At 41.3% G+C, this 26,490-nt stretch overlaps 1 protein-coding gene across 2 annotated transcripts; it reads left to right on the top strand.

Annotated features, from left to right (window-relative positions):
• Positions 1-1,881: 1,881 nt before the first annotated feature.
• On the top strand, positions 1,882-26,146 carry TTLL12 (tubulin tyrosine ligase like 12). Of its 2 annotated transcripts, none has more exons than XM_079303785.1 (14): positions 1,882-2,102; positions 8,207-8,382; positions 10,351-10,549; positions 11,587-11,746; positions 12,280-12,413; positions 13,921-13,997; positions 17,999-18,115; positions 18,244-18,438; positions 19,939-20,050; positions 21,420-21,571; positions 21,646-21,727; positions 22,140-22,208; positions 23,670-23,808; positions 25,643-26,146. In XM_079303785.1, exons 1-14 carry the CDS (start codon positions 1,983-1,985, stop codon positions 25,792-25,794), a joined length of 1,884 nt encoding a protein of 627 aa, XP_079159911.1. In that variant the 5' UTR covers positions 1,882-1,982; the 3' UTR covers positions 25,795-26,146. The 2 variants fall into 2 exon arrangements, with proteins under 2 accessions (XP_079159911.1, XP_079159912.1); XM_079303786.1 differs by lacking the exon at positions 1,882-2,102 and adding an exon at positions 3,656-4,077.
• The last annotated feature ends 344 nt before the right edge of the window (positions 26,147-26,490 follow it).

Genomic DNA, 26,490 nt, shown 5'->3' with positions numbered 1-26,490 from the left:
TGATTCTCACTGTGTCTTATTTATTACTTGGAGTTTAGCAGCAGCAGCCCCCAGATCTGCAAACTCACCCAAACAGCCTGGAATCACAGCCAGCCAGCCAGCAGCCACAACTCCCATCCAAAGTGAGTTAGAAGTGCAAACAAGTAGTGAAAAGGCAGCTGCCTACACCTGGTGAAAAAAAGAATTATGTAAATCTCATGTTTGAACAGGATCACATTCCTCTTGGCTCTGGACATGACATGATCACCGTGGCACTACTGAACAAAGACATGAAGACACCCCAAACTTTTCCTCCTTGGTCTGTTTAAGGAAAAAAGGAGTTTTTTAAGGTAAGTAAAAGATTTGAGTTAACTACATAACATGACAAATATGTGAGGGAAGGGTGGCCTTTTCAGTAAGCATGGTCCCCAGGTTTACTAGTAAGTGGTCAAATCTCCATGTTTTACAATACTAGGGCAAGATCAACACCACAGCCATCCTCTTCTCCTAAACCACAGTATTAGCAGAAAATGTGCTCAAACTCAGGGCAGCAGGATGGGAGCACAGTCAAGGAACACTGGAAATAAAAAACTATATTTTGATCTTCTTAAGTTTAATCAAGGAGGTCTCCTTAGAGACATCCTAGTGGAGCCTTTATGGTGGAACTTTATGAGAAAATGTGGGAACACAGCACGTGGTAAGGCAGACACAGACTCAGGCAAAGAGGAAAATTTGCCTGCATTTACTATTCAGATATCCAACCTGGAGATTTGAGTTAGATCCTCAGCTGTCGAGTGGTGATGTATAGTTACAGCACGTAGGCACCATTTATAATCTCTTTCTACTCTCTCTGCCCAGCCAGCCTATGGTAGCCTTTTAATTTATATACCTTCCTTCTGAATAATTCTGTGATTATGTGGAGAAAGGGATTGTTGCTACTCTTGGGTAGTTACAGAGGACACCAGTCCAGCAACACTAGACAGGGCAGAGAGCAAAGAGGTATTTCTCCAACATGGCACATTCTCCACTGGCTGTAGTCTGTGAATGTGAGGCTTTCTCGACCAGCTACTAGATCCTAAAATCCTATGTCTTGAACTTGACTATTTCCAGGGCTGTAAGACAGTGCTGGGAAGCACTGCAGCACTGAAGTTGAATCCTTGATTTGAGGATAGGCTGGCCCGAAAAGGAGTTTCCACAGTCTGTGGAGCAGATAATTTGTAGAGGGTGGTCCCAGCAGCAGCAGAGGCCACAGCAAAGCCTGACCTGCTCTGAGCAGTCAGACACCTGCCTTTGCTCTTGGAGCTTTATAACTATACCTGAGGCGAGACAAAGCTACCAGAAATGTTTCAAAAGCCTCAGGTTAAACAGTTTTAGGCTTTTCCCCACAAAATCTTAGAAAGAAGGGATTTTCTCAGAAATCTTCTAAACAATCCAAGGAAAGCACTGGGAATTCAGCACTCCACTACACGCATTTGCAAAATGCAAAAAGCATTCCTCACTCTTGTACTGACAGATATTTAAGACAGGCCTACATGTTAAAATTCCCTTGCCAACGTTCAATATGAAAAAGATTTAATTTGATAAATGACTGACACTGTGTTTTTCCGGAGCATCACAACTCAGAGAGAGCAATTCCACTACTGTGGCCGGCAGTCAGTGCCTCACACCTCACCCGTAACCAGCTTCAGGGCTACGGCTGGGGCCTTCCACAGGAGTCCCTAAAATACCGGGAAAATAAAAAACATCTTGTGGCCAGCACTGCGCCATGAACGCTGTGAATTTTATTAACGCTCAAGGGCAGGAGAAGAATAACAGAGAAGCAGAACCCGCACCTGCCCAGCAGACCGAAGGCTGCTCAGGCCCCCTTCCCCTCGCGGGTGTCTCACGGGGCCAACGCTCGCCCCGCTCCAGGGCCGAGCCCCCGCCGGCTCCGGGAACGCCCCGAGCGCCGCTCCCGCCTCCCCGCCCGCCCTCGGCCCCGCCCGGCGCGTTCCGGCCCGGCCATGGCGGGAGACGGCGAGGAGGCTCTGGCGGCCTTCGTGGCCCTGCATGGGGCCGCGCTCAGCGCATCGCGGGTCCCCACGCAATACTGGGAGAGCCTGAGCCGCAAACTGCGCGGGGAGGTGGGTGAGCGGCGCCGGGGGCGGCTCCGCACGGGAGAGCGGAGCTGAGGGGCAGCTCCGAGGGGTGAGCGGCGCTGAGGGGCAGCCCCGAGCCGGGGGAGAGCGGAGGCCGTGGGACATGGCCGTGGAGAGCCGTGCTGAGGACAGCCTCTCCAGCTTTGGGTGAAGAGGAGTCCCGGTGTTGCTAAGCAGGGGACAGTGGGAAAGGCACGGTGCGGGTTTTGTTACCTGTAAAAGACGTCAGGTGTGTTGGGCATATCTGCTTTCCTCTTTTTGTCCGCGTGAAGTTTGGAAGCGTTTGGAAATTCTGGTAACTAGAGTTACGGTATTGGAGAGAGGTGATGAGTCTTAAAAAAACCATAGCACTGTAGCAACTACTAAGAAAAAATTAACTCTGTCCCAGCCAAATGCAGGACAGTATCCTCAAGCCTTCAGCTTTTTATGCTAACTAGAATTAAGGAAAACAGCAACGGTAGTAATGTTAGATTCAGAATGTTGTCATATCTTAATCCATTATGGTTTGGATTGGCTTTTGCCTGATTTTTAATTTTTTTTTCCAGTTCACTTCCACACAGATCTGCCCTTCCCTCAGCCGTTTGTAACTGTGCAGAGCTCAGCTCATCGCATGTGTGCGTGAGTTCCCTGGCTTGGGCAGTTTTTCACGGGTGAAGCTCCAGGGTGGAGTATCCCTTTTTACCTTTGTAGCAATCATCTGCTTGCTTCCTGGAGCTTTGCGATGAGAAAGGGAAGAAAAACAAAGTCAAGAAAAGGAGTGATTTTAAACAGATTGTAAAGACAGTGGTTGTATTTAGAAATTTTATTTCAATTTGCACATCTGCAGCCCAGTGATGAGGAAAACTGTCTCTGATTTGTGGGAGTAAAGGAACAAGGAGCTGAGGCAGGAAAGAGACACAGCCTGAAACCATTTGTCTGGAGAGTCGGGAGTGCTTGAGGGAGTCTGGAGGAGTCAGCCTGGAGAAGAAAATATTAATAAGGTGAACTGCTAGTCCTGGGGAAAGAAGTCTGATAAGGGGAGAGGGCAGCTACTGGTGGTTTGCTGAAAGGCATGATAAGCAGTGAAGAAACAAGTGAGAAGTTTGAACAGGTATAGGATGGTAGGGAATGTGAGGGAACTTCTGTTTAACACCCATGTACAGGTAAAATAGTTTATAATTACCTGAGTGCTTCTTTTTCCTGTCTCAGCTTCAAAATAGGGACAGGAGAAAAGCATTGCAAGTCATGATATGAGTGTTTATAGTCAGGAAGGGTCTGAATATGTTCCTGCTGCTTTCAGTCTGTTGTGTGGTAATGTTAGTAACAGAAATACATGTTTATTACAGAGAAGATAAATCTACATTATCTCAAGCATATGCCCAGTCACAAACTCCTTGTGGAATTAAACCCCTCTCAGTTAAGTATTCATGCAAAGGACTTGGAGCAGGAATATCTGCTTAGGTAGGAGGGCATGAGGAGGGATGTCCTGGAAGAGGATGGAACAGAAGGCAGTGTAAAGCTTCCAAGGAACCCCAAAGTTGAGAACTATTGTGTTTCCAGTGCCAGTATGAAGCTGGAGGTAGCAAACTGAATCTGTGCTGTGACTTAATGCAGGCTTATGATTTGTGACCTGTGGCTGAAATCCTTGCTTGTTACCAGCTTTGCTGGGAGGGTGTAACATTGGGAAGGTGAAGACGACAGAGTGAGAAGAGACCCCGTGGTGCTGGAGTGAAGACAGGCAGGAGGAAGAAAGCACGTGCCCTAAGGCAGCAGGCTGCTCCTCCTGCTTCATTTTGCTTGCTGTGGTGGCTGAGCAGGCTCTTCTGTACTAAATGTCCCAGTGTGTGTGGAAAAAGAGACTTAATTATTTCAGTGAGCTTTGGAAGATAAAGCTGCTGAGGGTTCTTGGCTCTACTGCTGCAGCTTCTGGTCTTTGTCCAGAAGAAAGTCAAAAGGATGTTGAGAAGATTGGGATGTCCAAGTAAAGTTACTGTGAGGAGTGCTGTGGACTGGGATAACCTCTTGAGGAGGTAGAGGCAGAGCTGCAAGACCTTAGTTAGAACTGGACCATGCAGAATTGCTGGAGGAGCAGCAGTAAAGAAAGAAAAAGAGGTGAGGGGAAGGAGTGAAATGGTTTTGGGAATTTAGGTAATAAACTGTAATTCAGGGAGCAAAAATCCAGTGTAGCATAGAGCATAGGATGAGTTTCCTTGCTACATGTGTAAAATGGGAGGATTTTTTCATTTGTCCTAACCTGCTGCAAAGATTAAAACTTTCTAACATAGAACTTGAAAAGTTTCCATCCATAGTACACATAAAAATATCTCTTGCATCAATACCTCTAGAACCCAGCCCAAGCAGCTGCTTTCCAGCACTCTCACATGTGTTTCAACACCCTCCCTCCACTGTGTACACCAAAGCCTGTGAGAAGTGAAGGGTTTGGGTTTTGTTGTTTTTTTTTTTATTTACCTTGGGATCTGCTGTAGCACGTTTCCTTCTGAGAGCATTATGTAATTGGATTGCTCATTCAAAACATGGTATGGCTGCTAGATTGGTAAACATGCCTTTATTTATTCTGTTTGCATTTATTATTCAGTGTACGTTAGGAGGATTTTTTTGTGTGTGTGTGTTTCTGTCAGAAACTTGAAAAATTAAATGCATGTGTAATATTCACTTTATGTGCTAAAATTTTATTTCTGATATAGTGGTTGTTTCTTATGCTGTTGGGTAAACTGTGTATAGTACGTTTATAAGCCTTGAAAATATAGTGCCTGCATCTAATTTTACTCTTTTTTTTTTTTCTATTTCAGCTATACACTAAGTTATTTTGCAGTCTTCTCTGTATTGCAGGAAGGCTCTTGTAGCCCTGAGACATTGCTGGCAAAAGACTGCTTAGAGTTTCATCCCAGTTAGAAATGGAGGCTTCTAACTAACTGCTGGAAGGAATGAAGCATGACAGTACTCCTAGACTTTATTTTCCAGAGCAGTGGAGGGCAGCTTGTTCCTCAGAGGTTACCTGTGGTCTTCAGAGCAGTTTGCAGTGTACCTTAAAAGAATTTACTGGAGATGCCTGTGTGGTAATTGCCATGACGTGTGCCTGCTTTGGTGTCAAGTTCTCTGGTTTGCTCGGGTTGGTTAAGTTGGAGCTGCACCTGAGCATGAAGAGGGAGGGATTTTGCCTAAACTTGTCTTGCTTGTGAGCAGTTGTGCCACTGGAATGTGTTGGTACCCTTTTGCTGTCTAGAGGTTATTGGTTGCTCTAATGGAATACTTAATGTGAGCTCTCCCTGTTCTGCCTCAAGCCAGAGATTACTTTTCAGATTGGTGGTGTGATCTTATCCAGCTGGTTTTTGCTTAAGAAGCTTACTTAAGATTCCCTTAATGGAGCTGCTGTGTTAATAGGTTCAGTGTGACAGCCTGGCTCAAAGGGAGGGAGGGGGAAAGAGAGGAGACACAAAACTATCTGTGTATCCACACTGACAATGTGGTGCTTCTGCCAAACCCATCAGTGAACTGCTGAACTGCTTGTATTATCAATTATGAGTTTAAGTAACAACAAAACCCTCACAAAAAGCCGTGGATAAGGTGGCCTTGCAGCAGCAGCTGCAAGAAGTTTGGGCGAAGAATACACATTTTTACAACACACACTTTTACAAGGTTAAAAATTCTCAAGGAGAAATTTTTCATTATGCATAATTCTGTAAAGGAATTAAAAGTGGAGATATTTTTGCTAAATGCTACTGCTACAGCCTCATGCATCTGATTATTTGTCAGAGGGCGAGAACAAAACTTTGGCTTAGGACATTTGGAATCCCTTCTTTTTTCAAAGTCTTGACATGATATTAAATTTAAAAGAAAATAAAACATAAACCCAGCAGCTTCCCCTTAGTGTTGTGGAAGAACTTGATAGTCATTGTGGGTGTTTGGTTAACGGGTGGAGCATATTGTGAGCAAAGGCTGAATCTGAGTCAGCCCCTGGCTCGCCTCCTATCCCTCTCTCACAAACTCCTTAAGACAAAGCTAAGTGTGGAAAACACACACAGTGCCACACTGCAGCACATGTCAAGTGGCTCCCCTGAGTCACACTCGCACTTTTCATTTTCTAATGACTCCCAGTCACTTGTCTGTCCTAATGAGGTTGTAGAGGATGGCCCTTGATCCAGCAGCAGGAGTGCTGAAGTGTCACTTCAGGAAGAGTGGAAAGTGTTTCCTGGCACGCTGCATTTGCTGGCTGCCATGGGCTGGGATTAGCATTTGTGCCCTGAGCCAGACCAGGGAGCTCACCCAGCTGGGAGCCAACCTGACAAAAATTAATTGTGAGCACAGGAAAGGGCTCTTCCTTTTGCTGGGACCTGCCTGCAGGTACATGAATTTCAATGACTACAGATTTTCAAACTGTGCATAGACGTAAAAAAGCATTGGAGGCTACAATTAGAACAGCAAGAGGTTATGATACTGCTTACTACTGAGTAATGTTATCCTCTTCTAGCAACTGGAAAACTAGAAATAAATTGGAGCTGCTATTTTGATATCTGCTGAGGTGAAAGAAGGAAGTTTCTGATTTTTATTTTTTTTAAATAGGTGTGTTTTTAATCTCTTGTTTGCAAAGTAATTTTCTTTACCCTATAAAAATGCTTAAGTTTGTATTAGCCAATATACTGTTGGCATCTCCTTAGCGTTTAGCTAAGAAGCTGTGTGCTAAGAAGCTATTAGCTAATAACAGCCAATAACAGCTAATAGCTGCTAGCTATTGTTAGCATCTGGAGGGCATCCCTGCCCATGGCAGCAGAGTTGGAACCAAGATGATCTTTTAAGGCCTTCCACCATCCCAGAAGAAGATATCATCATACCCTGTTCCTCAGAAGGGAATTTCAGATACTTCTCCACTTGGATCTGCTCTATAAACTGTGGCTTAATATGAGAAATAGCTGTTGTTCCTGTGCTGACTTCCTCTTTGAGCAGCTGTCTGCTTTTTCTAGGTGGCCTTTCTTCACAAATGTGGAGTTGATTTCCTCACCCTCCTGTTGAGGCTTAGCAAAAATAATTGTCCTATGGAAATGCTCACCTGAACAAATGAAAGCTTATTGCTGCCACTGGCATTTTGCAGCCAAGAAGTTGTCAATACATAGAAGTAATGATTTTAATTATGTGGCATTGCAGGCTGTGTGTTGAACCATTGCAGTTTTGGAGTGTTCAACCAGTAATTCCAGAGCACACACTTTAGACCTTTCTCCCTCCTTACTACTTTTTAGTAATATTAGATTGAGACAGAGGATATGCCTGGTTTATTAGTTAATGTGTGAGTGAGCAAAATAATTCTCTGTGAAAAAATTCAACAGTCTTTTGAGACTTTGCCTATTTTTGTCTTTGTAAAAGCATATGTTCATTTTGAAATGATGAAAGTTGTCAGCAAGGTCTTGGTTCTGCCAGATATGCAAGCCCACTGTTTGGCAAGGGAGTCTTGTGTGGTGACTGCCCTCATTTCTAAATGTTCTAGATGAAGTTGTTGCATCCAAAGTAGGCAAGAATGTAAACAAACCCCTTTCAGCTCCTTAGTAGAGAAAAGTGCATAAAACTTAACTTTATGTATAGCACTATAAAGAATCTCCCAATTTACCTGGAGGTGAGCAAGCACTGCTAGTTTCTTTTATAGGGAAGGAAGAGAGAGGGAAACAGGCTGAGATTTCTTAACTGGTTCAGAACTCAATTGGGAAAAGCTCTTTTTCTTCAGACACCTTAATGTACCTTAGTATGGTTGTGGAGCCTGGGTAACACTTGGTTTTGCAGATCTTAAATTACTGATTTTAGCAAAGGTTGAGCAAAGGTATCCTATTTGCAGCCTCTAAAATTCTTAATGAGGCATTAAACTGGTAGGCAATCATTAGTGGACCTGCTGGTGCCAAAGAAACCAACAAAGCTTCCTACCAATATTAACTAGAGAAACTTCCCAAACAAACACCTCTGTTAAAATGTGAAAAAATAAATACTGTTGTTCATTCATCTCTTAAGTTAAAAATGCCAATTTTTATCAAATTACAGGGAAGAAATGTGTTCATATCAGGGTACTGTCTTATCCAGTTGCATGATATTTTGTGTACTTTCCATCTCAGGTATTTGATGCTGGTGACTACTTTGGAATAATGCAAGTAGAAGAGGTGGATGAGGAGGAAGAAGTTGATGAAGAAATGGAAGAACAACTTAAAAAGAAACCAAATCCTGGAAATGGACCTTGTTTCAAAGTTATCGTAACAAATGAGAATGGACTTCAAGCCTCCAATCCTGATAGGTGAATTGTGATTTTGAAAATAGCATTCAGTCTTTGAGTAGTGTGAAACCCTCTAATGATAGTGACAGTTTGCTTTGAGATTTGTTTGATTCTATTCAGAAATCTTCTTTTCCAACTCTAAACTAACTAGAGTTATTTTCTAGCTCTGTCTGGAAGTGTAGATATCTTAATGTGGTTCCTTTCTAAATCATGCAGAAAGGTACTTAGCAATTGGTTTTAGTAAACTCAGGGAGAGAATAGGGAAAAGGCACACTTGAAATTATTTCTGCAGAAATTAAGCAAAACTTTGTATCTGCAATACTGTGTGCCTGTAGAAAAAAAAAACACTAAAGAAATATTTGTGATCTCCACAAATCGCATGCCAAGAAGGTACTCAGGTAGTATTCAGTGAGCTATTACATTTCTTTCAGTTGGCTAAAGTATAAATTTAAAAGTGTGGTCATGTCTATGCATGTAGAATTGAATGTATCAAATTACTGTTCTCTTGCTTACAAATCAGCTTATCTGCCATGAATATAAGGCTAGGAGGATCAATAAAACTAGAATAAAGTTGTGTAAGAAACAACTTTATATTATAGTACTGCATTTTTTGTTCTTACTGGCTTCAGACATAGAACAGGGTGTTCATCATACATTAATAAAAAAATAGTGAGATGAAGTAATCTCTGCTGGAGTCCTAAATGCAGTTCTGCTCAGTTTTATAAAACTTCTGTGAGACCTTTTGTATTTTTTAGATGTTAAGTAAACATGCAAAATCAAAAATTTAAATTAGACTTGATGAGGAAAACCAACAAAGAATCATAAGTATGTGCCTTTAAATCACTGCCTTAACCTAAGTTATTACCTTTCCTAATCTGAGAATGCACTTAAATTATCAAGTTCAAAATCAGCTCCTGTGATAATCTTGGGCTTCATTGCAGCTTTCAGGTATGTGAATATGGGAACAGAACACCAACACACCTGTTTGCTAACATTTTCAAAGAGCTTGACCTTAGCATTTAATTTTAAAATTAAGTGAGGTTTCATGCGTGTGGAGTCTGGGATATAAAAATTGTTCAGCCATACTTGTGCTGTATGACTGCTGACATGTTTTCAGCTTTCTGAAATATGGGTGTTGTGGAGGGTTTTCTGTGTGGTTTGGGGATTTTGCTAGCAAGTAGAATTCAGATTTTTCTCTGTATTGGTTCAGTCAAATGATAAAACCAAAATATGGAACTTTTCTGTTTGAAAAACTGTTTTTTTTCCTAAAAGTCATGCAGCTTAAACAAGGTTTAAACTTGTCAAGAGAAGTTGTGCCAGCTATGTAAGGTTTTGTTTTCGGTTAGATTGTAGTTTTTTAAACAATGCATTTTTTCCTAAAACTAACTTGGTGACGCTCCCCATCCCCACCCAAAGAAAAAAACCCCAAACCATACAGAAACAATCAAAACTTATTGCTCATTTTCTTTTAATAGCATATACAGGCTTCTGATGATCAGACTTCACCTGGCTTTGCAGATGACAGTAGGTGTCACAGACCTCATGGCTAACAAGGTCCTCAAGTAATTTTTCAAGTAGTGTATTGTTTTCCTGCTTCAGGCAAGAATATCAAGTTGATGCAGCAGAGTTAATAGTGATTAAAAGGGAAGGCATTTGTGTTCTTGGCTTTTAAAGGGAATAAGCTCACAAACCCACAGCCCGTTCTTTGTTTGCTCCTCATTTTCATGGAAATGCTCACTAATGCACCATAAGCTTTCTGGAGCAAAACCAGACCATAAATTACTGCTGGGAAGTTGCTCCTGCCCTGCAATGCCACAGTGTGTGCTCTGGGAGTGACTTTGTGACTAAGAGCAGATTAGCTGTCACGCTATCTCCAGGGAAACGCAGCTGTTACTGCCAGCATGTGCCTCTCTCTGTGTGTGTGTGTGTATGTTTGTGTGTGTGAGAAGCCCGGGCTGTAACTGTAACCCCACCCAAACTCTCCCGCAGTGTGTTCCTCGTGGACCACGCCTGGACTTACCGCGCTGAGCACGCCCGGCAGCAGCTGCGCCGTGTGCCCGGCCTGCTGCACAGGATGGCCAACCTCATGGGCATCCACTTCCACGGAGAGGTCCCAGATGAGGGCAGCATCGAGCAGGTGCTGCAGGAGATGTGGAAATACAACCAGACCTACCAGCTCTCTCAAGGGGTAAGGCTCTACATGAATCTGTTTGGAAGGAGAGTAAATGCAACTTTTAGGGTGCGTGGGTCACCCAGATTTGTCTTGAACCTTCAAACAACTTCAAGTGCACACATGCCCTTTTTGAGGGAATGCAACCCACAGGGTGCAGGTGAAAACCTAGGGTTTGCAGTGGAGCTCCAAGGTGTCTTTGAGTCTTTTGAATTAAAGGGGAGAAAAGTGAATTCTTTGGCCTCAGCCCTATACAGAATGGGCAGGGCTAACTATGATTAGGGAGAACATGATCCCTATTAGCTCAGGGTCCTGAGATTGTTCTCTGGACTGGTCATCTTTATCAGTTAAGATCAGATTTAACTCACAATAGAATCAGGTGTGAAAAATCCCTGAGAAGGGGATTCATTGTGACTTTTTCCTTACATGAAAAGGAAATCTGAGCAGTATCTCTTTCTGTCCTATCTCTGTTTCTCAATTCATCACGAATAGCTTGTGAGTCAAATGGAATTATCTGTGTTACCACTTGAAAAGACAGTTAATTCAACCTGCAATTTAACTTGTCTTCAGTTCCCTTTTCTGGGATTGGGCTGCTTTAATATCTTAAGTCAGTCTCTACTCTATTCCTGCCTCTAAAAAGACCACAGTAGTGCTACCAAGCACTGCTTTATTCTTTCATTCAGGATTTTTTCATGGCAAGTATTGCAGGAAGCAGCACTTTGATGATGCGGCCTGAACACTGGTAGCCACCTGTTGCAGGCAGCAGTTTTGCTCTCCTTCACTCTAAAACTTCTAACACTTCTTAGTTAATTGATTCTGAGAGAAACTGAAGGAAAGCTTATCCTACCAAGCAGCCTTCTGCTGATTTAGCTCTTTCAAGTGGCTGCTTTGGTTCAGGGAAAGCAGCCCTGGTAGGCAATAGCAGAAGCACAAGAAAGAGGAGGCTAAAGCAGGAATCTGAGAAGCAGTGTAGAGATGCTGCCAGTGCCTCTGTCTCACAGAGCTTTTCCTGCAGTCCATGTGTGTGAGATGTCTCCCTCTGTTTATTCATGCAGACTGCAGAGGAGAAGGTTCCTGTCTGGTACATCATGGATGAATTTGGATCACGCATTCAGCATTCAGACCAGCCGAGTTTTGCAGCAGCACCTCTCTTTTATATACCTCAGCAGATTGCTTACACAGTTCTCTGGCCTTTGAGAGACCTTGAAACTGGGGGTAAGTGTGTGCCTGAGGGGCTGGCATTTTCTTTAATGCTTACAATTAATAATTTCACAGTAGAACAAACGGCTGCATTCTCGTAACACTGTCAAATATAAAAGTTCTCTCTATCTGGTATTTCTGTATTTCAGTATAGAGACCTTTTACCAGTCCAAAAATGTTGCTATTGTTTTGTTGACAGAGAATTTAAATCTTGCATCACTGCCTTAGTGAAACTGCAAATTCAGTCATCTGGCGGTTTAAAAATTCTTTAAAGTCTGTGTTTGTAGCTTCGAGTCAGAAAGTCAGGCTCTGAAAGTTGGGAAACACTAATGATTTATTCCTGAAATCTTAATGAGGGGCCACCCTATGCCTCCATCCTTTGGAGAAGATAAGCATCCTAAATAATACCCTTTTTATCATGTTTATTTAATTGTCTCTAGTTTTTCATTTAAGTACCAACATTAGTGCTGCTATTGGCTGTACAGCTGTCATTTGAAGATTTGGGAAATGAAAGGCAGTTCCTAAAGGTTCTCCTGGTTTTGCTGCAGATGAAGTCACTCGTGATTACGCTTACGGGGAGACGGATCGCCTGATCAGGAAGTGTGTTTTGTTACCTTGGGTGCCTACTGAAGTGTTGGATGTCAACTGTTTTACTCCAGAGCCACCAGATGAGCATTACCAGGTATGATTTCAACAAGTTAATTCCATATCTTATCTCTGTTAAGAAGAGGCAGTGTCTAAAAAAGCATTGCAAGAATGCTGATTTTGCTGCTTTTTCAGCTTAAAGACTGATTCAGAGGACAGCAATTAAACTAAAAGCACATTAAAATTAAATTCAAAGCACAGTAAGACAAGAAATGTCTTACACTTATATATAATATCTAAGTGTTTAAATACAGGAACAACATAAATGAGTTCTAATATTTTATTGCTGCATTGCATAGCTTTTCTCATAAGCATACTACAAGGTACGTCATATTGAGGCATCCATCTTTCCAGTTAGATATTTGATGCATTGTCTAATAGGCTTATTGATGTGATTTGTTATTGTAACATTGCTATTCAGTCTTGAATTACAGAAATATTTGCTTTACTATTTTAGGAAAGGTTACATTTTTCAGACTAGATACTGGATTGTGTTGTGGTTTAGAACCATTAAATATTGGAGCAGGGACATTTTTAATTTGATGGCACCCTTATAAAATACTCATTCAGTTTGTTTTCTTTCTAATAAAGGTTGGGATATTTCAAGGATGTGAAATTAATGTTTGAAATCCCCTTTTCATGAATTATGTCTGCACAAGATTCACTTAGTAGAAAAATGAGGAAACTGATACCTATGAGGATGCTGTACTGACTATTAAAGGCATTCAAAGTACAGCTTCTAAAGATGAATCTATACCTCAACTATCTGTTTCTTTAGGGTGGCTGAGAGGCCTATTCATCTTGTTATTAACAAGATCTAGCCAGAAATAAAGTTAATCTGCTTCTGCTAAATAAAGTTGTACTGTTATAATAGCTAGGCTGTCTTGTAACCTACAGCAGATTGGTTGGAATTTTGCATTTTTGGAAGAGGTTTACTTTGCATCAACACTTCTTCTATCCTAGAGTTTCTGAGAGCTGCTTCCTTTGGCAGGCCATCAGCAATGATCCAAGAGTGTATTCCCTTTATCAGTCAGAGGGGGGCTGTACAGGCTGGAGAGAGACTTTGCAGGCACGGTTACTGCTGACAGCTGCAAAAAATGTTTTGCTCGTTTTCACAGGAGCAGAACTGGCTTCCAACCTCCTATAATTTTTTAGTCATCTGTAACAAAGCATCACAACTAAATGATCAGTCCTCCATTTTGTTGGAAATACAGCAACTTTGTCTTCTGTCATATGTGTTTGGCTGTGATTTGAGATGTTGAGGAGGCAAGAGTTTCTCAGGGTCCTTCAACATTGTTGATGTGCCCTGGTCTCAAAGCCTTATTTCTTGTTCCTTTTTACTGATAGGATTTCCTTCTGCCTCTGCTCTTGTACTGATCTTTTTTTTTACTGAACAGCATATTACGCAATGTAACAGAACTGTCAAAATGTAACAGAAATGTAACTTGTTGAAACTCATTTGCACCAAAGGGTATGGAGTAAGACATGCAATGGACTCTTCCATTCTGCCTAGAATTAACTTTTTGTGGCTTTCTGTTTTCTAGGCAATTTTAGCAGAAAACAAGGAGAAACTTCCTGTAGCAATAAAGCCACCAGTTTATGCCAAAGACAAAGTTTTCAAGTACGTATCCACAAACAAAATGTTTCCTTACCAGAATTATGTGCAGTTTGTTCAGGCTGATCAGCCTTTTCCATCTTTGAACAACAGAGGCAAGTTAGAGGTGGGTTTATATGGAGCCATGTGCCTAAGATTGTGACTTACTAGTTGCTCCTGTTGGATGTATTGTTCAGACTGAATGAATTGTCACATAATTTCTAAAGCATAAATACAATGCTTTGTTTTGTTTTGTTTTAAGTAAGTGCCACCTTCTGGGTGGAAGAAAAGTTGCATCATGTTTTAACAGTAAGTTACAGTGTTGTTTTCACTAAGTATGACTAAGGTGTATAAGAAAGACCAAAGACTTAGCTATTGCATTGTAGCACTTATCTCCATGGGGAGTACCTGTGCTGCTCTGTGCTGTGTGAATATAGCAGACTATTCCACTTGTTCAGATGGCATTACCAAACAGGGAATCCTATAAAACCTGGGATGTTTTAAATTGGACATGTGTTTGCTACAAAAATGGACTATAGGCTGTGAAACCATTTCAGAAGGAAGCTGGGAAAACATTACAAAGATAAGGGATTTTTTTGAGCAAAAACAGTGATGCTGCATGGCCAGGTTGCTTTGTTACTGGTACAGAAAAACAAACCATTGTTAGCCTGTGCTCTGAGGTGCACTCCAGGGTGTTTGTAGTCTGGGATCACAGATCTTGCTTGAAACATTTTGTTTAAATGGTGAAGTTGCACTAAAATGTATTTGGTAGGTGCACTCACACACCAGCTTCTTGTGTTGATTTGTTAGTCCCTAGATCAACTTTACTTGAGAACTACTGGAAATCAAAGTCACTGCTTGTGAGGAGATGTTTGTTGACTTGCCCAGTGATAGTCAAGATTCCATTTGTAGTTGGAATCTCTGGTTACATGACTGTGAAGAGAAGCAAAAGCTGGTAATTTTCATCTGATGTACTCAGATACAGGAGTCAAAGGCAGATGCATTTTAATAGAGGCAGAAAGCAATATTGAGGGTGTTGGGAAACACTGATATATTTTTTAATGCTTACCTCTTTAGTTTGTATATTACATTTCAAATGAATGGCATTTGCATTAGCAAGGAAGGAGAGGGGCACACATCAAAATCTCTCTGCCCTTCTTCTAAGGAATTTAATCCATACCAAATCAATGTGCTCCTGAGGGTTTCCCTCTCTTTTCCTTTATCCTATTCATATCTGCACAGAAGGCTGTAAGATCCTTCTTGTGCTCTGAATTTTTTGGTCTACTGAAGTTCCTTCACAAGTAGAGCAGCATCTGACTCCAGACAACTGAGTGGAAGCTGCAGCCTTCCAATGCTCTTGGCTTCCTTCAAATATTTTAGGGCTGTCACTGTGGGGAGACAGAGAACATGTGCAGCTGGGTAGATGGGTGTAGCCTGTTAATAATATTTGTGCTCTGCTTTGTGGATTGCTGCTGTCTTAGGGGATTCAGAAGAAATTCAAGGCACTAGGTAGCAAAGTTGAGAACCTGGAACAAATTCTTTGTCATCTTGTATCCAAGCAGAGCTAAGACAATGGAAGATAAAGTAAATTTATAACCTGTATCCTGAAAAGCAGGGGAGTGAGTACAGGTAGTTTGATACAGCAAAATTATAGGTTTAATTAGGTATTGTAGCATAGTAACTGATGCCCTGGGGAGATTGTTCTATCCAGCTGTGCTAATTGCTGAGTGGAAAAAAAGAATCAAAAGAACTAAATGCTTCAAAGATGGATTTGTTAGGGAAAATCTTTCTAGTTTGTGTTGGGCTTGATCATGTCTGTTTTCATCTTCTCTTTCATGTTTCCCTTCCACTTCATCAGTTACTGTTTTAAAATGTCCAAAGAGCAAAACTCTTTGTTTTGGTTGGTCATGTCAGCTCTGTGCTGTGGGAGTTGATTTTCATAACTGCTTCTTAGCTTTAAATATTTTGAGTAAATTAACTAACATCTAAACATATTTATCCTACTTGCATAATTTCACTGAATGTCATCTTTAATCCCAGACTTCATAGCATCTCTCCCAGGACTTCAGTGAAACAAGGGAAAAAAACCATCATTTGGGAAGTATTGTTAGCTGGCTTCATTAGTTCAGTGTGTCACTGATACTGAACTGAAAGGTCCAAAATAGCTTGGCTGATAATAGAGGATTGCAGTTTTGATTTTGTGACAAAGCCTGAATGGGCCTGGGTGCATTTCTTACCTTCTGTATCTTTTTGTGGAATTTTCAGTGTGTTATTAAAGTATTATTGCCTTAGAACAAATGAAATGGCCTTATTTACTTTCTAATCTTAACCTCCCTCATCTTATTACAGTGATGTTCCTGCACTTAATAAAGCTATATTAGAGCTCTCCTATTTCTTTTGTGCTGCATTTTAAACAAGTCTTGAAATGCTTAATCCTGAGTGCTCTGGCACTGGGTCTTTGCAGGATAGTGACTTGTAGGGTGTGTTTGTATGGAACAAATTCGAGATTTTTCTAAACAAAAATTGATTTTAGTAGTTTTTGTGCTGCATGTGTTATTTCTCTCTATTTGTGTGGAGATTTTGGATGCTTCAGGACTTTGTTACAGCATTAGGTAATTAGCCTTTTATCTTCAGGTCACTACTTTGATTTCCTTTTGTTCTGACAAGGACTAACAGTTGCTCCAAACCAGTGGATATTAGGGGAGCTTGTGGTTTGGCAGAACTTGTAGTGGGTTTAGTACATCAGATTTGTTATTGCACTTGCCCCTACTGTGCAGACTTTCAAGCAGAAGCCACAAATTGCAGGAAGAAATGCTCATGAGACTGTGTGAAAATACAAATTTTGTTCTGTTGCAAAAGTGAGGAAAGACTGGTGGCTTTTTTTGACAGGCTGATTGCCTTTATCCATAGTGAAGTCATCTCTCTCAGTTAAAGGCTTCAGCATAAATAGTGTAACTGTTGTAATATCTCACACATGCAAAGCATCTTACATGCCTTGCTTTTTAAAAAATTTATTTCCCCATGTGACTGGGTTGTTTTTGCAGTTCATCTTTTTAGAGAAGTGTCTCTCAGGGGAATACATTTTTCAGTTGGTTAGTAGTGGAGGAGGAGAGGAAAGTTCCACAACTGATAAGAATAGATCTGGAGAGGAGGAAGAATACAGTAGTTTCTCATGGAAACATGAGTGGTTTTTTATTCTGTTAAATGTTCCCTTACCAGGAGAATGATGTAAAAAAAGTCTTGCTTTTTGAGTCAACATGCTGAATTCTGAATTAAGTGGCCTCACTTTAAGCTGTAAAGTCATCAAATAACCATTATTTCTATCTGCTTATTTTAGCATCCAAGTCACTGGTTTTATTTGAGAGAAAGATTTCATAAGATATGCAACAACTTCTCGTTCTTGGTTAGATTCTGAAATGTCTGTCAGGTTTGGGTTGGGGTTTTGTATGATTTTCAGTGGGGTTGAGAGGGAATTTGTATCAAACCTCAAAGCTGTGCATATTCCCAGTATGTACCTACTTTCATATGTTTGGGTTATTTAAAGTTCTGAACAAACAAAAATAATCTTCTGAAGCTACAGAACTAAGCTGACAAGATTTCCTATGACTTCCTTTCATGTGGGTGACAGCAGGTTGATTTTTAGAGCTTTCAGGGGTGAAGGTATTCACAAGGCCACTCTCACTTCAGGACTTTTCATGTAGAACAGTGAATTCATGTTACTGCTTCTCTGTCAGGGGTTTAGTCATCATCTTCTGAACTGTTATTTTTATGAAGCTGTCAGAGCTAGACTACCTTTGAGATTTCTATCTCAAAATAGATAATTTTTAAGTCATCTCACACCATTTTTTAATATGTCCCACCTCAGTTTATTTCTGTATATCAAGAAGAGATTGTCACAGAGAATGTATACAGGAAAAACATAATTCTTGTAGAAAGTCAAACTTTAAAGTTTTTTTTCTATTCAACCATGAGTTGATCAGTGTTAGAAACTAAACTGACATTTTTCTTCATGTGCTTCTTTCTTCTAGGGTTTTCACAGACATTCAGCAAGTCCTCAACAACCTGACACATCCTCGTTTTGTATTCACAGACAACGAGGGAGAAGCAGACATCCTCTACAACTTCTCACATTTCAAAGATTATAGGTTAATTAATTAAATACTTTTAATTAAATACCGATAATACTTTTTATTAAATTCTTTGCTGTAAAAACTGTGTTTCCAAAGACCTCCCCAACCTTCCCCCCTTCACCAAGCACTTGTTTGCTTTGTAGGAAGCTAAGTGAGGAGAGACCTGAGGTAATGGTGAATCAGTTCCCATGTGAGAACCTCCTGACTGTCAAAGACTGCCTGGCATCCATTGCTAGACGAGCTGGAGGACCTGATGGGCCCAGGTGGTTGCCTCGCACTTTCAACCTCCAGACAGAATTGCCTCAGTTCATCAGCTACTTCCAGCAGCGTGAGAGAAGGTGATTTGTGTTTCCTCTTCCTTAGGTTTTGTCCTGTCTTGATCCCACTTTCCTCAAAGACCAGGAGCCCACATTTTGGTCTTGGCAGCTGTTGCATCACCATGAGTTAGCTCTTGCTGCATTTATGTTCAAGTGAATTTTTTTACCTTGAAGGTGGGGGCTTTTTAGGTTTTAATTTTAGGTAAAAGTAGTTAAGCAATGCAGTTTGAAACCCAGAAACTTTGCTGTCATTTAAATGCAGAGTTGAAGTCCATTGCACTTTGCCTAGTCAGGATCTTGTCTCTTTGTTTAACATATACACAAAGCCTCAAAATACGTTTGCAACAAGTGTGGGATTTTTCTCCAGGAGACAGTAGAAGTTGTTCTTGGGTTCTGTAAGGTTATGAAAGTAAAATCCAGTTTCATTGTTAGACTGAAACAGTTGTGGAGCTTTAGGGTTTTAAATCCGTATTTCTGCTGCTGCAGCTGCCTTGAAATGGGTGGAAACTATGATTTTTCTTCTTGTAAGAGAGAAAGAGAACATTAGCTACTGCTGTATAACCTTTTCTATCTGGCATGGAGTATTCTGGTTAAAAGGTTGCTGCTTTGGTGACTCTTGCTTATTATGATGACACCTGTCAGGTGTTTCATTTAGCCATTATTTGCTATGCCTAGTCTAGTATGGACTGGCATGGACCAGGAGAGAGCACACCTGCCACGTGTCCCTAGTGTGTGGTGGTTTAATTTCTTCTCAACATCAAGGACTGAATGCAGTGTGTATGTAGGGAATGGGAAGGAGGTGGTAGGAATTTTCAAACAAAGTAAATAGAAGGTAATGGTACCTTCAGCCCACTTCGTGATGCTTTAATAGGTTGAGGAAGGGACATCAAGCATCACCTTATCCTGACTTGGAAAGACAGATGGAAAGACCAGCATTTTGCTGGACTTTCTCAAGGATACCTCAAAGAATTTTGCCCCCGGAGGTGTCTGGGTTTCAGAAAGCAAGAAGATGGTGGTGTGTTTTTAGTTTCCTGTATTGTGAACAACAGTTCACACTACAGGCACTGTGTGGTTTCTTCCCAAAGAGAGTTCTGGTGTCATTTAATATGAATGATTTGGAGGTGTCAGTAGGGAAGCAACGTGGAAAATTGCACAATACCCCTCCAGGAGGTTCTCAGGCTTCTGGCAGAATGATTCCCCACCAAGACCTGTGCATCTTCATGGTGATGCTGTCCTGTTGATGGCTTGTTTTCCCCTTTCGATGGAATCAGATGCAGTAGACGGAGATAAACAGAGAGATTGTGTTAGGCTCTAACTGAAAAAAAAAATTGTGAAAGGTGCTATTGCCTTTTCTCCCTTATTTCTAAGATCTACTCCTCCCAGCTGTCAGCAAGTCTTAATTCTTGTGCTGTAGCCCACAGCTTTATAAAGTATTTTTTTAGAAGAAGATGATCAAGCCAAGTGGATGTTCAGCCAGATGAATGAGATGGATACTTACAGGGGTTGCTCTCTCTCTCCTAGAGGAGAAGACAATCACTGGATATGCAAACCATGGAACCTGGCCAGAAGCCTGGATACCCACATCACCAACAACCTGAACAGTATCATCAGGCACAGGGAAAGCAGCCCAAAGGTGAGAGAGCGTGGCTTTGAATAGGATTTAAAAGGCAGAGGTGAAAGAATTGCTTCATAGAAGAAGGTCTGAAAATACGAAGGAAGTTTATTTTCTTCAAAATTCATGTGCTGGCCATAAGCTTACTGTTCAGAATAGATTCAGCTGCAAATTGATCAACTCCAGTTGTTGCAATGATGAACTCACAGCCTGATGTTGTCTTAGTTAAAAAAATAAAAATTGCCCTGACAATAAGGGCTACTTCAGTGTGGTGCTGCTGTAAAGCCAATCCTCAGGCTGGCAGACAAACACATTGGCTATGGTTAACATTGGTCATCAGTTTGGGAACATTATTGCTTCTGTCCCCTGGTTGATTGTTATTGCTCTGTTCAGTGGCACAAAGGACCACCTTTGCCAGCAAGAGATGAACCACAGAGCTTTTTACAGGGAGTCTGCAATATCCACCTGTACCTCACAGTCTGTGAGCACTGGAGCTGGCTCAGCACCATGTGTTGGTGACATGTGGACTGCATGTGTTTTCTGGGGTACAGAAATGCACACATTTTGCTTCACAATTTTTGCAAAACAACAGGGTCACCAGAGTTAGAAATGTGTGATTTGTCAAAATGAGAACATGCTGGCATCCTAGTTTCTACACCTGGTAGTCAGAGTGTGACAAAAAGGAGCATTGTCTATTTGTGCAACTTTCTGAGGAAGAGCTGAAAAGCAGGCAGGAGTACCCTAAGTCACCAAGGTGCAAATGACACTTGCATTTCACCTGAGCTGTATTGCACATGTGTTGAAAGCCTGAAGACTGGGAGTTTTGAACTTTCTGTGCTTTCTAACACTGACCCTCAAAAGAGCACTGCTTTTGGCCTGAGGTCTTGGAGAGGGCTTCCAAGTTTGAGTGATGGAGTTGGAATCACGGGTTTGTAGTTGGAATAGAAGTGTGTAATATCACATGGTGAAGGGTTTGGAATTTGGGGTTTTGGAATATAGTAATAGGAGGTTCTTAGGCATTATTTCTTCTTTCTTGTTCCTTCTTGATTTTAGGTAGAATTTTTTGGTTGGCTAGAAAATCCCACAGTTCAGGTCACAGGTGTTTGGTTATTGGGTCAAAAGTATAAATAATATAGATGTTAGCTTTTAATTGGATAGTTGGCCTTTAAAAGACCTTATAACTAGCTAGATCAACCAACATTTTTCTCACTTTTAGCTTGTTAGCTAGAAATGCTGCAGAACTCTGTACTATAGATAAGAATTAATAAACAGTGGAGTCCCAACACAAAAATCCATCTCTCATGCTTCAATCCTGACTCTGAGCGAAGGCAGAAGAAAAAAGCAGCTAGCCCCTAAGATGTGGAGCCCCTAACCCCCAGCTGTGCTGCAGGTAGTGTGCAAGTACATCGAGGAGCCGGTGCTGTTCGAGCGCGAGGACGTGGGGCTGGTGAAGTTCGACGTGCGCTACGTGGTGCTGCTGCGCTGCGCCCGGCCCCTGCAGCTCTACAGCTACGACGTGTTCTGGCTGCGCTTCTCCAACAGGTGCTCGCCTCCCCTCGCACGCTGCGCCTGCTGGAGCTGGGCACCTGACACTCAGCTGCCCTTCTGTTCCTTAGGGCGTTTTCGCTTGATGACTTGGATGACTACGAGAAGCATTTCACCGTCATGAATTACGCTCCTGGTGTCACACTGAAACAGGTAAGCAAACAGCCCAAAACACTCCCTCGCCTTTCTGTTGGTAGAAAATCTTCTGGTGCCTGCTCTGTGGCTGTTGGCACATAGTCTATTTCACATCCACTTCAGCAGGGTGTTCAAAGTACCTGAAGTCCTAAGCAAATACTTTTCTAGACTCTTTCTCCCAATCACTGGTGTTTATCTAAGGTAATATAAACCTGCATTCTGAATAGACCTCACTTTGATAGAGGCAACAAAAGAATTATAAAAAATGACAGCTTGCCATTTTCAAAGCCTTAGAGTGGGAAGGTATTCAGGAGCTGTCTTAATTCTCTGGTTCTCTACTTGCATTTGTATGAATGGCAAATATATTTGATGTTCCATTCTCTTGTCATTCCTGACCAAGACAGCCTTTGATATTACTAAACTCTTCTAGGTGCACTGTGAAGACTTTATTCCTCTGTTTGAAAAACAATATCCTGAGTATCCTTGGACAACAGTACAAGTAAGTCAGCAATTCATCTTTCTCATGTAAATGTTCATTATCTGAAGTTTTTTAACTCAGCAAACCAGCTTTTCCAAAAGTGTCAGGTTGTTAGGATTTTTTTTCTTAGAAGACATATTTCATGTATATCAGTTTCACAAAGGAGATCCTATGTTAACCTTTACTTCAGAACTTTGTGTAATTTGCCCTCAAATACTTGCTTCTTAGAGAATTGTATTTTATAATTTCAGAATTTTATTTCATGATCACATTATGGTAATTCTTTATGTTGGACTAAGCAATACAGCCAGTCCTGACTACTCTCAAATGCAGTTTCCTGCTGCTGCCCCAGCTTCTCTGTGTTAGCAGCCTTGCCAGAGCCCTGTCCCTGCACCTTGCACACATGACTTTCCACAAGAATGGTTCTCTGATTCCAGGGCATTTTTTGACTGTAAAAAGTAAGCTCCAAATACTACAGCTCCATAAAACATACAGGAAGGCAGATGAGGGCCTTCCATTGATTTTAATTTTTCCTGTGATTCAGGCTTGAAAGAAAAAGCTTAATGTGAAGAGCTGTTTCAGAAACATGTACAAAACTGAATTCCTTCATTCTTCCATATTTATTAGAAGCTGGAAGACACGGAGTGAATGATAGCTGAGCCTTTATATGTGCATATTTATTCAAATGTGCATAAATTATCCAACTGTGACTTGATTTCCATAAATTAATTCACATTTGTTTTAACTAGACCCTTGTATTCAATTAATGGTACTTGGAATATGACAGGGTTTTAAATAGTCTGGAAGAGACTACAAGGGGGGAAAAGAGAGAAGTCAAAATACATCCTATAGGTTACCCAAAGTAGTACAGTATACAAAAAATAGAGGGAATGGTTCACTGTAGCATAAATTCAATGTTAAAACTCACATCTGTATGTTCTTCCTGGTTTATTTCACTTTCAGATTGGATATTTTTCTGTTTTTCAAAATACCTATGTAGTACATTCTTAAAATCTCCATGTACCCCCCGCCCTTCTTAGGGGTATAAATGGGTTGAAAATTTTTCATTTCAGAACAGAACAAAATAAAACTAGAATGCAACTGAATAGGCAGGGAAAAAACCAAAACTTCACTTGTACTGCTGGTCTTCACAGAACTCTCCTAGGTTTTCTTTTTCAGCTCCTCTACATATAAGTGCAATACTTGGCATAATGCCTGAGAAGGGGGTTATTTCTAATGTTACATGCACTTCTTTCAGGATTTCCATAGTATTCATTGGCTCCCCAGAAAAATCCATGGATATTGCCAGGTGTATTTGGCAGGCATTAGGTCTAAATGCACATTTGGAAGCCAATACTGTGCAGATTTTCTCTAGTGCATTTGATACAAACCCTTTAAAAAAACTGCATGAATGAAGTGATTGGAAACGTGTTGCTTTTATGGAACCTCACTCCTCATTCAGAGACTTTTTTCTGTTACTAGGCAAGTATTTTTAAGGCATTTGCTGAATTGTTCCAAGTTGCTTCATCTAAACCTGCCCCTCTTGGCATCTGTGATTATCCATCATCAAGAGCAATATATGCCATTGACTTGATGCTTAAGTGGGACACCAGCAGAGATGGTGAGAAGCTCCTTTATTTGAATGTTGAATTGTTTGTTTCTGGACCTTTTCAGAAGTCTATTCTCTTAACTTGTACTGTTTCTCATGCAGTGTGAACTGTGTGCTCTCTGCCTCCCACTGACACCTGAAGTTGCAAATCTGTGGGGTGGTATCTGCCATGCTGCTTAGCAGGAGTGATGGGGCAGCTGCCAGCTGCTGGGCTGCATCCTTGCTTCCCTGCTGCTGGTGTTCTCTGTTTGGAGAAAAACAGAGCAGAACAACAGAGGGGGTGGGGGAACCAAAAGAATGCAATCAAACCACCACACACACAAAAACCCCAAACAAATGCCTGAAATACCAAATTATGAAAACCTTGGAGACATCTGATTTTCTGTGGCTTCCAGGTTTGATGGTATTATTATTATTATTACACAGTGCCTTATTAGGGCAGGGAAGGAACTACATTCAGCATTGCAGTGCTGTTGATGTCTTCAGGGCTGACATTCAGCTGTTACCAAGTCTCTTCAAGAACATGTGAGTGAGTGCTTCATGCCACAGGATGACTGACTACCTGAAGCCTTTCTTTCAGGCAGCTGTGGAGGACTGTAGCAAAATCTGCCAGACAGACTGAATAATTTATTATCTCACTGGAAGGCTCAGAAATGTACTTTAAATGTGTCTGACACAGACACGTGTTTCTTGTAGAGTTAAAAAAGTAGCAGAGGCACCAACACAAAGAGAACTGCAAGGGAGTACTGAACAGAGCTGAGCATAATTTCTTCTTGTGCTACTGGGTTCTCAGGGACACAGGAGTTGATTGCCTGTGCCCAGGTTTGCCTGCAGAGCAATTAGATGTTGTGTGTTGGGTGAGTGCCCCATGGCCACTGCTGCAAGGACTGATTCTGTGAAGAGGGAGTCTCTTTCATGGAGGGAAATTACTGGAAATCAGGAGGTATAAAATGGAGCCTTTGCTGCTTAGATGAGGTGGAGCAAGGGGTTGAATGTAGTTTGCTACATGCATACTGGTGGATCCACTCTTTCACCTGTCCCAGAGGTGTCCTGAATGGGAGAAGCAAAGCAGCTCACAAACTTTACTAGCTTGAGGAAAACTACTGTAGTAAAAGAATCAACCTCACATTACATGCCTGGCTGAACATGAGCTGCACAGGTCCCTGACCTTTTGAAGATGAGGGGTGGTGCCAGTGTCAATGCTGTAAAAACTGTGGGCAAAGAGATTCATTGCTCCTGTGCAAAGCAGAGTAGGATTTACTTATCCATCAGGTTGTTCCCTCACTTAACAATCTCAACACCAGAGGTGAAATAAAATCTCTTGGTTTTCTCTGCACAGAATGCATTTGATCCAGAACTGATGAAGTTTTAAGAGAAAATTAAATTTCCTGACTTGCTTTAGGAGTAGGGTGAAGTGGCAGATGGGGGTGGCTGCAGTTAAAGGAAGAGGACTGCTAAATACCTGGGAGGTTTAAGAAAGCAGGTTTGTACTGAAATGTGAAAGGAGAAGTAGAGTTTTCTTGAAGATGTTTGATACTGACAAGCAGAACAGCTGATTCAGGGAGATCATATTGAATGGCCACAAATTCTCATTCCAGAGGAGGTACTGAATAGCACGGTAGTTGCTGAATCTGTTGGATAATTGTCCTCTGGATAATGCTGGTAGAACATACTCCTGTCCCTCCAGTGAAAACCAACCCACTGAAACAAAAACACCCTACTGGCTTGGGTCACAAAAGATGCTTTTCCCAATAATTTTCCATGGTTTCTGGATTAAAGACAAGTAGTGATTTGGGATCTCTGTAGAGCTTGTATTAAGCAGCAATGTTTGTGCTTGCCTTGACAGGGAAAAGAATTATGCAGCCTCAGATCTTGGAGGTGAACTTTAATCCTGACTGTGACAGGGCCTGCCAATACCACCCTACCTTTTTTAATGATGTCTTCAGCACCCTATTTCTGGATGAAACAGACAACTGCCATGTGACACGCATTGTCTAACAACAGGAGACATCAATTTCATTCTCAGATATGCTTAACAGCAAGATTTATATTTCAGTTCTATGAGCTGCTGATGCAACTGTTTTCCTAGATTGATCACCAGGGGAAAAAATTGTATCAGAAGAATATGCATATACTATATACTATATGGATAATTCCTTTGTCTGCATTGTCCTTGTCTTGCTTTGTTCTTTCTGTAAATCATTGCTTTGTGTTGACAAAGTGTCTTGTTTATTGAGTATTGGAGACTTCAGAGTAGGACTTGTTTTTCAAGTAGCCTGATTGCTTGCTTGCTGGGAAACATTGCACAAGTTCCTTGTGTCAACATTAAAACTATAATTTACTGAATCATGTTGGGGTTTGTATGTCCCTTTCTTATCTACCTCTCCTATACAAAGATCTAAAATGTTCTGGTGTGTGGGAAATAATATTATAATAATAACAGGGTATTTCAGTGCAATGAACTAAGGGGTTAATTCGACTTAAAGACTCTATGGATCTTCCTATTTTTCTTATTTAAAAAGAGAAAGAAACCCCACAGCATTTAGGAACCTTGTACTGCTGACTTTGTCATCCTTAGCCTATCCCTTAAATCAGATTTTTGAGGAAGTGAGCAGGAGGCAATGCCTGGAGCAGCACAGGAATGCAGAAGCTTAAAGGAATTAAAGGAATTCTGGAAACTGCTAAAAGCCCAAA

The sequence above is a fragment of the Erithacus rubecula genome, assembly GCF_903797595.1.
Source record: "Erithacus rubecula genome assembly, chromosome: 4".
NCBI lineage: Eukaryota > Metazoa > Chordata > Aves > Passeriformes > Muscicapidae > Erithacus > Erithacus rubecula.
Note: the sequence above shows the minus strand (reverse complement) of the source record. Positions and strands in the feature narration are given on the sequence as shown.